The sequence below is a fragment of the Spodoptera frugiperda genome, chromosome 23 (assembly GCF_023101765.2).
Source record: "Spodoptera frugiperda isolate SF20-4 chromosome 23, AGI-APGP_CSIRO_Sfru_2.0, whole genome shotgun sequence".
Classification (NCBI taxonomy): domain Eukaryota; kingdom Metazoa; phylum Arthropoda; class Insecta; order Lepidoptera; family Noctuidae; genus Spodoptera; species Spodoptera frugiperda.
The window spans coordinates 5,597,734-5,609,641 of NC_064234.1; the positions used below are offsets into that span (position 1 = coordinate 5,597,734).

General features: G+C 33.9%; 1 protein-coding gene across 1 annotated transcript in view; it reads left to right on the forward strand.

Annotated features, from left to right (window-relative positions):
* LOC118267042 (heparan sulfate glucosamine 3-O-sulfotransferase 1) overlaps positions 1-4,431 on the forward strand; it is a 46,773-nt gene extending 42,342 nt beyond the window's left edge. Inside the window, exons 8-9 of the mRNA XM_035580788.2 lie at positions 178-335; positions 600-4,431. Coding sequence (XP_035436681.2) covers positions 178-335; positions 600-805 — 364 coding nt within the window. The 3' untranslated portion in view covers positions 806-4,431. The remainder of the gene's footprint in view (positions 1-177; positions 336-599) is intronic.
* Positions 4,432-11,908: the final 7,477 nt, after the last annotated feature.

The window sequence follows — 11,908 nt, forward strand, 5'->3', positions numbered from 1 at the left end:
TGGACTAGGTTGTAAACTTAGAACATCATCGTGTAAGCAACATATAACAATTTGGTTCGTTATGCATCTTATACCTACTGCACACGACTATAAACCTTAATTTCAAACACATACATCACAATTTCGAAGGGCCACTGTATCTAGTGAATTATGACACTGTCAATTTCTCCCTAACAGGCCAATAGCAATATCTCTGTACCACGCATACCTGCATCGGTGGCTGGAAGTGTTCCCTCGAGAACAAATACTGGTAGTGAACGGTGATCTGCTAATTGAGGATCCGGTACCACAGCTCCGACGCATCGAGAAGTTCCTTGGACTGGAACATAAGATTGGTAAGTCGTTATAAGCACTCAAAACTACTTTTATATCCAAAATCTCTCTATAGAAAAACAAATTGTGTTCGTTGGTCTCACCAAAAAAAATTTGAAGTCAACTGGACCAATTTGGCTAATTTTGACCTTGTGGAAGTCCAGGAAGGTTTAAATGGTGAGAAACATATGTTGGAGACAGGTCAGCTAGTGAGAGACAAATACAAATAAGTCTTACTATTGTAAGTATGTATACTCGTTTTCTGAATACCTATCTCTATCACACAGGAAGAAAGAATTTCTACTTCAACGAAACAAAAGGTTTCTACTGCCTTCGAAATGACACCACGGACAAATGTCTGCGGGAAACAAAGGGACGCAAACATCCCCGGGTCGACCCTGCAGTCGTCACCAAATTAAGAAAGTTCTTCATTCAACACAATCAGAGGTTTTACGACCTCATTGGTGAAGATCTTGGCTGGCCAGAAGATTAGGAAACTAAAGATAAAAGGCCTATCGGCCACTAACTTGTTGTGATCAACATACATATCATGTGTCACAGATACATATCACTAGCGTGTAAATTTTTTAAAATCGTTTATGTATACATCTAGTATAATAACATAGAATAAGAAACCCGAAGAGAAATTTTATTTATATCTAGCAACATTTTATTATTAAATATTTTAAATTTTATAACGATTCTAGTCAATGGTTTCCTTGTTTGTTTTCGTTGACTGTTATCTAATGTAAGTTTGAGTGAAAGTGACGTCTAAAGTATGGGAACAACACGGTGTAATGGTTACGTGGCATTCATTTAGTTTCACATCATTATTTAGTAAACAATTTAAAACTAGATTTTCCACAGGCAATTTTAAAGCACTGATTTGATAGACCGACCCACTGAAATCCTGAGCAATATATTTTTATATATAATTAAGTATTGTATTAATTATACAGCGTTTATTATACAGGATGTGACTTTTTTAAATATTTGTGATAATTTCATTTGTTAGAGTTAATGGATTTTATATAGATGTAAGTAATGAACTAAATATAACTGTACTATGTAATTATTACGTTCAAAGTGAATGAATGTTGTATAATTCCGCTTACTATTTTAGGTGTCGTAATTTCTGGTCGTGCGTTGTCCTATATATATGTGTGTGTTTTATTTATTAGTGAATGTGACTTTTCCAAATCTTAGATACTTAATACTACTTATATTCAATAAACTTCAGCAGAAGAATATTAAAATGTAGTCGAAAATATAAAAGTTATACTTATACAGGAAAATTCTGGAATATTCCACAGTTCTATGTGTTTAGCTTGTAGTGAGATCAATGAGGTCTTTGGTGTGTTTTTACATAGCGCCATGGACTGGTTTCCACGCAGTATCTTTTTAATTTAAAAGTTTTGGAGAGATATAAATTCGACGCGGGTTTTAGAAGTATTCTATTTAAGTGTAACGTCCAAGACTGAAGAGTTAGTTGAATAAGTCTAAGTAATACCTATTTAGCATAAAATGTCCATAGGTAATACGTGAGACGGTGAGCCCTGAACACAGCTTTTTGAAGCTTCAAGTATCTCGTGATATGTAAAACACACGATTTGTTTACGCACCGTAAGGACGGTAACTCGTGCCCATAAAACATTAGAGAAATAAATTATGTTCCGTTTAGTTCATAATTAGGGGTAATTTAAACATAACCTACCCCTAATTATGAGGAAACGTGAAACTTTGTTTCGTTTGCACGAAAATCTAACAAATTATATGATATTTGTGAAGTTTTGAATTAATTTGATGGTTTTATGAGAATTCTATTTTACTTTTATGCAAAGCAACAAACACTCCCACGCTTTGATATATATTTTTATATATATAATTCTTCTGTACGTGTGTATGTCACTGAACTTCTCTTAAACGACTGGACCGATTTTGATGAATTTTTTTGTGTGTGTTCAAGGGGATCTGAGAATGGTTTAGATTCACAATTTTGTCCGCTGGACAATGTTTTTTTAATTCATTTTTAGTTAATTAGTAGTTGTTGATTTTGGAATGTTTTACATTGGATACGACAGACGGCACTACCATCGCAGTGTCAAATATTAATGACGTTAGATATTGTCATAACATTTGAATAATAATTTTCATCAAAATGGTCCAGAATGTTTAAGCTTACGAGTATTAAAAAAAGTTAAAAATTTTCAAATTAAAGACGTGTAGACAGGACAACGTCTGTCGGGTCCGCTAGTATATATATATATTATATACAAACAGGCGCATTCTAATATTTAGATGTAGAATTTCGTAGCCAATCGCGTAGCACAACGCTACGCCGTAGCTTACTACGTAGCGTAGCGTACTAAAATGCGAACTCTTTCATATAGTTAGTTACTTAAATACATTACTAAACTAAATCAAAGTTGTATCAAACAATCCACCGTACATATGTACAAATATTATAACATAAACACAAACAATATTGAAAACACTTGATCATACATTTCAATAGAGCGGAGTTTAATTAACAAAATGGTTTGTTCACAGGGATATATTACTTCAAATGAGAATACGCGTGATAAAGATCGTATAAACGTACAATTCCAATACAGTTAGATTTGAATCACAACCAAAGGTATTGTTTTCATAAAACTAACATATTTGAATCTGAAAAATATTCATTGATAAAAGCATTCAATTAAAACCATGATTCGATAAATACTCGGAACTGGTAAAAAAACGTAATACGACTGTTTTTGTGTTATCAAATCTCCAAAAGGTATTTATGAAAAATATAGTGAAAATAATGACCAAATCTATCCTAGTTATCGAACCAAATATTCAAATATGAAATTTCAAGAGTAGTTAAATTTATAACTACTTTATACATCATGTTTAAATAAGAAAGAAATAGGATTACATACCTTGACTCCTTGACTTGACAAACAAAAGTATTCTTAACCAAAAACAATAAAACGTTTGTTGGCAAAAATCTTTTTGGAATGATAATCGTGTGTTTCACATTTCGCAAGAGTCACTTTGAACTTTGTAAGGCGGAACACCTACCCGCAATGTTGAATCGGATAGAGGCAATCGGTGTAAGGGTGAAATTATTTTTAAGTAGAATATTTGCTTCCAAAATCCAGAATCAACGAATATTTATATGTTTTTATTGTCCCTTTTATTGGCGCATTTACGAGAATATTCGTAATAATAATAAATATTTCAGTAAACTATTAAAATTAATGTTTTTACAAAGGAATTTAATAAGCACTCGCTGCGTATTTTATGTCGATGCGTTGAAGTTACTTCAAGTATAGTCTTCATAAAAATTAGAAATTATAAGAAAAGAAAATATGTACAAATACCATTTTAAAAAAACGACAACAGTGTTCACATTTTTCTAAACTTGAGTAATAGTCTGCGATGTAAATATAAAAGAATAATCAAATACAAATTCTGTTATCAACTGTACTTGAAGTGCTTCAGCGACTAGAATGAAACAAGAATATCAAACATATCAAAAAATTTTCAATAATATACCTAGTTAAGTTTAACATAAGATCTATATTAAGATAATCTTTTAACTAAAATACATAAGAATCTTTATTTGTTTAGGTAATTCACTAGTTGTTAGATATCACTGTTAAATGTTGTGCACGTTCATAAAGTGTAGTTAAAGTTTGATTAGGGCAATAATTTTTATAGTTATTAACAAATATTATTTAGGAAAACAATAAAAAATGTCTAAAGATCTATTATTTACATGTATAACTACAAATTGTTACTAACAGTCGCACTCAGAGATACTTAATGATTACTTAAAATATTTCTTAGTAACGATTTTGTATCGAAAAACAATTGCTAAGGACTGGGTTAAGTAACCATTAAATGATTCTGAGTACGGCGTTATGATTACAAGTCTATTTCTTTTCTGCTTGCATTTAATTTTACAATTGTTATTTTCTTAAATCATATTACGTTGTTTGTCACTGACATTTTGAGAGTATTAACTAAATTTTAAATGTTACCTTAACACCTTGTAAATATCTTCTAAATCTCCCTTCTGTAAGTTATATCGTACCTACATCTTCAATAAATAAAATATGAAACAAATGATTTTGTTTTATTCTTTTCTCCTTTATTAAAATACCTTTTTTAGAGTGCAACAACATGACTCTCCCGCCTTGGGTGAGGCGAGAGGGAGTGTCAGACTCTTAGGTGACCAGGTTTCCGCACAATGTTTTCCTTCACCGTTTGTCAGTGGTGTCTAAATAATCTTCAAAAGTACATACATATAACTCGGAATAAGTCACAATGGTACTCATCATTGGTAAGTTTTGAATCTGTACTATTATAAATGAGCAGCAGGGTTATTTCATTTCATTTCTTAGATTAAATAGTTAAACTGCAATATGTACACATTGTCCCAAATAAATTCTTTTGATTACATAGACATATTTTTTGTTGACGAGGGGAAACCTTTTTGGGGAAAAAAAACTAGAGAGTGTGGAATTTTTACCTCACCAAAACCTCCTCAGTGGCCACTATCTGCACCACAAAAAGCACCGTAGACCTACAATCAAAACGTTTAATCATCGCCCCTTCCTTACATCAGAGACAAGCAACAAAACATATAAAAGAATCTATATATCCATAGATATCCAAGTATCCATCTTCCATAATGAACCATGTAAAACTGCAGAGTCATGTGTGACAAACAAACACGGCATTGCCCTCATGTGTATGTGTGTAACATCGTGTCTATGTGTGTGTAACGATACTATGTTATATTATGGTAGGAACTGTATTGAATGTTTGTGTGTAAGTATATAGTGTAGTAGGACATTATTTGCAGTGATCTACTGTGCTGTGTTAGAGGAGGTGATATGAATATTGTTTCTTGAAATGAGGTTTTATTATTGTTATCAATTTAGAGTATAGGCCCTTTTCTGAACGGTGTTTGTAACAATAGATAGATGAATGCAGGAGACTTTAAATTTTAACCTAATTGAGTAAGCCTAGAATTTAACCTACTCGTAGTTCTACGCAATTGTTTTAGATCACTAAATAAAAAATATAAATAATAAAATCGTTACTAAAGAATAGTTTAAATAATCATTAAATGTTTCTGAGTGCGACAGTTGCCTAACTAAAATACGAAACTTCTACGTCAAAATATTGAAACAAAAAGCTAATAAGAAACTCATCCAACACTCGTTATTGTTCAGGATGACAAGAAACTTTTGTATCGTAACGAATTAATAACCATAATTTCTACCATTCTTCATATTACACCATAATAGCACGCTTACACTTAGAAAAACTAATTTAAAACATGTCATTGAATGATCTAACCAATCGGCGTTTCCAAGACAAGCAGAAACGAACGAGCAAACTCACAGGGGAAATTTATATATCTAAGAAAAGTAAACGTCGAAGTTGTGGTGAGGTATTCCAATATGACGGTTTGACGCAGTGGCTGATTGGTTGCTACACTACTGGAGCCAATATATTACTATGGTAAACTGTATTTTACTTTCCAAATCAACCGTGTGTCAAAGAAAATGAAGGGTTTTTAGATTATTATTATGACTGCACGGTTGGCGCGGTGGCTGAGCAACTGGCTGCCGTGCAACATGTAGCAGGTTCGTTTCCCGCACGGAGTAAGTAGCAACTCTTTGTGTGATCCACAAATTGTTCTTTCAGGTCTGGATGTCATGTGTATGTGAACTTGTATGTTTGTAAACGCACCCATGACACATGAGAAAATGCTAGTGTGGGGCAACGTTTTATAAAAACAAAAGATAAATCATGCAGTAGAAATAGTTGTCAGTAGTTTAATAGTCGTATTTGCTAATGCAGTCTAATACTAAGTTATAGCTGATTTCGTAAAAATAATGTCAATAAACATTTCACGTTCGGATATAAAACTCGGATACAAAACTATGTTCAACACACCGCACATTTATTAACACAATCTTTTTCCCGGCCAATATAAATCAAGGAGAAACACGTCTGAAATAACGTAGTGTCTAGCAACACACATAAATATTTCTTGACCCTAAAATTGCTAGTCTGGGCAACGAGCAGCATCAATCACAGGTCCAACCCTCGCTGCTAAGGCAAATAAAAGCCCTAACCAATTGATATTTGACCACATAAAAAATATCCAACCTTCTTGATTCAGCTTCGTAAATAAATAGCTTTAAGCAACGAACATTAGTTTCTTTTTAACTCCCCTCGGGCGAAGTGTAGCTACAATAATATTAGGCCATTTCTAGAAAATACAAAGCTAATCAAAATTTACCAGACCGTGACAGTTTGTTGACTTTCTAAATATTGTTTGTAAATATTCAACAAAATAGTTGATTATAAAGTCTGGTTAGAGGAACTCGGTGGCTGAGCTAAGCAACAACAGACTTGTTCGGTTTATTACTTTCTAAAAGTTCTGTACCAGATAGTGTCGCGTTACTTTAGTTGATTAAAATGAGAAAATATCTATGTAATTTTTTTAATCATCCATTGTCTTTTTTCACCTTGAGCGATACTAAAGGGGAGCGTCAGACTCTTACTAACTTAAAACCACCCTGTTCCTACTCCTGCTTTTCTAGGTAGTCCTGCTCAAACATCTATGTATGTATCTATATATATAAAACTCTTCCGTTACTGAGTGACTGACTGACTGACAGACAACGCACAGTCGAAACTACTGGTCGTAGACAGCTGAAATTTGGAATGTAGGTTCCTTGGGATATGTAGGGGAGCACTAAGAAAGGATTTTTGGAAATTCAACCCCCAAGGGGGGAAAAGGGGTAAAAACGTTTCTATGAAAAATCTTATTCCTTGGGTTTATAAACTTGAAACTTGGCATGAACACGTACATAGGCAAGTAAATATGTTTGACATTATAAGTTTTTTCAAACTACCCTCCAATCGTGATTTAGGGGTGCGATTGGGTGACTGATTTATTAACGCACAGCCGAAACCGCTCGGTATAGGAGTCTGAGATTTTGAACAGAGGTTCCTTTAGTAACATAAGTGAGCACTAAGAAGGGATTTTAGAAATGTCAACCCCCAAGGGGGGAAACGGGATAAACAGAGCCGGGGCTGCGGGAAAGTTCTAACGAGATACCGTGGCCCCGGAACGCAAAGGGCAACTGAAGGAACGAGGTGGGTTTTAGTCAGTAAAAGTCTGACACTCCCTTCCGTTCCACCCAGAGCGGGAGAGGTCATTTGATGATTTCCCATCCTTAAAAAAAAAGACTTTGTATGACAACTTTCAGTCGTCTCTTTAACATACATAATTATGTACATACATGCATAACATTAATAACATCACGCACTACCCATACAAACAGCTAAAAGGAAACAAGTGAAGAGACGAAATTTGTCCGCATCCATTTTCACCTAAATTCTTAACGTTAATGAGATTTACTTTTTATTATCAGGTCAACCTAATAGCCTCACATGTACGTATAACTTCGTAAGAATTTTCTTTCAACTCCTAACCGTTGAGGAGTTGTACCTTCCATCATCAGCTCATTCACATGGGATGATGACTATCAGACGCAAATACTTAAACAGATCTATGAAATTGTCAAAAACGTAATTGCCTGTAAATTTGAGGTTTGCCCTTGATTTCCCTGGAATACCATCATCAGATCCTGACTAGGTAACAACGGGACCAACTTGAAAGTATACTCTACCGAACAAAAAAAGAATCACGTAAATCGGTCCATAAATCTCGACGTAATCGGTATGCACAAATGCATCCCTGAGTAACACAGGCTATATTTAATTCCAGTTGTAACAAGATTTCAGCCTGTGGAAGAAAAAGCCCTGTCGAGATCATTAAAAAACGCTATATATAACCGAATTACACGTGGGCGAAGCCGCGGGCGGAAAGCTAGTTTTCTATAAACTTCTTTCGTAAAGTTACCCACAGAATTCCATGAACATCAATTATACCATGAAGTCCAACTCATTGAAATTCCATCCTGCGACAAGCTTGATTCTATTATCCTTATGCGGGATATTTAGGTATTAACGCAACAGCACTAATTGGATAAGACTATCAGAGAATTGATACCCTCCCAGGTGTCGAACTAGGACTACGATAAGAAATTCTAGAATTGTAAAATTATTGTCTAACGATGGTAATTGAATTGAAGGTATTATCGGATCTTGAATTTCACATTATGAAAATTCTAGGTTAAAAACTAAGACTAACTATTTAAAACTTAACTATTTTCAATATTTGTTGGGTTTGCAATCTAACGATGTTTTAATAATTATAAATAGTACACCAAACAGCTGCAAATACAAATAGATAATATGGGAGTATGGTAAGCATTACCAAAGTAATCCATCTTTTTATTACATGTTTTCGCACTATACAGGTGGACGCTACAAAATTATAACATTTGATGATCGTAATGACGCGCTATTGGATAAGCCAATTTCCTAAATATAGCCATATTTTAACTGCACAATTGTTGTAATTAACGCTAACTTTAATGTGTGTAATCGCAACAAAAAAATGCGTCGCTAACCCAACAAAGTATTAAATACACCATCCCATGAAAAGTTATCAACTTAAAACCAATCGAAAATTTATTACTAATAAACTGCACTTAATGTGCACTCTCTTACATTGCTCGTGGGTTAAGAGCATAAAACTTAAAATGGCGTGAGTTATGAACTGCAAACGATGCCAGTCCTTAATTTATTTGTGATTGCATTTTATGCTGACTCTTTGGTAGCTGTTACAGACCTTGTTTTATTGCGTTGCAATAAAGTAAGTGGATTATTAAACGGTAAATGAAGCTCGGAGTGCTGATATTGTGTTTGTACCACGGATATATTGCTTTGTTTCTGTTAGTTGAAAAAGTTATATTAATTTCTTTTGTTCTGTTAAAGCTTAATGGAATATACTTGTTGTATAAGTGGAGATTACCTCATAAGCTGCATTTAATGAGTTAAAACTTTACATTATCTACAACCCATTACAGACAGACAGCGGTGTAAGTATCACCTCGAAGTAAAGGCTGTATCATAGTCTCTACTGTTGGTGGTGAAAATTGGCTTATCGCTGCTGCTGAGCCGCTTGTGAACATTGCTGCCCAGTCACCAGATTCCAGAATAAGTTTACAGTATACACATATCAGTTGCTAAACTCCACTCACCTCACAATAATCGACCAATAAAAATAAAAGTAATTTAAAAATCTTATAATTTAGTATTTATAAAATTCAGCGATAGCCACCTAAATTCTAAAAAATGTCATTTGTTTACTCAACATAGCTTGGTAGAATGACTTTTTGGACCTCTCGACCTCTTTCTAGATAAGTTCGATGAAATGGTTTTCCATTCCAAGTTTTTATTGTCCAATCTTCGCGCAGTATTGTTGAGATTATGCAGAGAAGGACGACGAAGGTTTTATTCACTATTATAGAAGTTAGGACCTGCTTTAATACTCTTTTTTTATCTGAATTAGGTTTTACTTGTATGCATAAGTGAGCAACAATACAGGCTGTGCCTACCTACATTGTACGATTTATTTTGGCATTTTTTTATATTCTATGGAGAATGTCGTTGGTTATGCAGTCATTCTATGTGTTTTGACAGTTTATTTTAATGTATTTTTAATAACTTTTTATTTTCCCAAACAAATACAGGGTGTCCCTGAAATCGACGTCCAACGGGTACTAGATGATCAGCAAGGTTCCAACTGTTATCAGAAAAATATAAAAAAAAATCTAAGTCCTACAGTTTTTAAATTACAGTAACTTATGTGTTATCCACGAAAAAGTACACCCTGTGCCAGTCTTTTGACTCTTGTTGCTACAAATCTTTATTTTTTCGTCTACAGTCTTCCTTACATTATCCTGAATAGTGCTCCAGTAATATGGAATCATAAATTCTTAGCCAATTGCTTTAGATTGGAAAACATTATTAGTTTTAGAGGAACTAAATACTCTGAATAAATTTTTCACCTTACTTTAAGTGACTGTACTGAATAAATTATGTATGGCCCTAGTAGTGGCAAATTTCACCAAAGTTGGCGCATTTAATAAGGATTCTAAAATGGTATAGCATTTTGCACATTATTTCTTAAATTCGACACAAAAAAAGATTTTTCAACGAAACTCGGTTTCGATGAATTTATTTGAACTTACTAATATTTATTCTAGTGTACTCAAATCATACGTTACAACCTCGTATGCACTAGACAACACTTTGCACGCGATTTGTTATCATCATGTTGATAATCAGCGAGGATCTCTTGTCAAGCAATATTGTCTGTCTACTCATGATTTCGCTTGCAGCTTTCGTTGGCAATATTAATAGACTTACTAGAGGAACTGATGTTGTGTATCATGTTTCACTAAATAATATTGAATGATTGCAATATGATGTTCATAGTGCATCAAACACGTTATCAAATGTGTAGTAAAATCACAAGGAACGGACGTGGCAGATTCATGTACACAGCATATCGACGCGGTAGTGGTATGGTGCCTCATGAGCCCTTACGCACAATTAATCGTCATATCACCATTAAAAAAATAGAAATGGGTGAATCCTCCGATTAAGTTATGTGTTCATGCCTTGTGATCAAATGCGGGATGAAGCATCAAATATTCTTTAGTTTGTCGAGAAAGAGTTATTTGCACCGTTGCAAGGAATTGCAGGTAAAGCAAAAAAAAATTTAAAAAAGAAATAATCAACACGGCGCATAAAAGCCAGTGCTCAGCTAAAATGCCGAAGCCCGGGTACGATGGCTCGAGATGCACAACACCAGTTCTTCTAGCGATAATATTGCCGACGAATGCTGCAAGCGAAATCACGGGTAAACAGACAATGTTGTTTGACAAGAGATCCTCGCTGATTTTCAACATGATGATAACAAATAGCGTGCAAAGTACTGTCTAGTGCATACGAGGTTATAACGTATGATTTGAGTACACTAGAAGAATTTTTAGTAAGTTCAAATAAATTCATCGAAACGGAGTTTCGTTGAAAAATCTTTTTTTGTGTCGAATTTAAGAAATAATGTGCAAAGTGCTATACCATTTTAGAATCCTTATTAAATGCGCCAACTTTGGTGAAATTTGCCACTACTAGCGCCATACATAATTTATTCAGTACAGTCACTTAAAGTAAGGTGAAAAATTTATTCAGAGTATTTGGTTCCTCTAAAACTAATAATGTTTTCCAATCTAAAGCAGTTAGCTAAGAATTTATGATTCCATATTACTGGAGCACTATTCAGCATAATGTAAGGAAGACTGCAGACGAAAAAATAAAGATTTGTAGCAACAAGAGTCAAAAGACTGGCACAGGGTGTACTTTTTCGTGGATAACACATAAGTCACTGTAATTTAAAAACTGTAGGACTTAGAATTTTTTTTATATTTTTCTGATAACAGTTGGAACCTTGCTGATCATCTGGTGCCTGTTGGACGTCGACTTCAGGGACACCCTGTATAATAAACAACAACAACCGCAAGCTTTAACTTTAGGTTTTTTGTGAAAAACAAACACATACAAACAAAGTTTATTAATGAAACATTTAAATTATGTTATT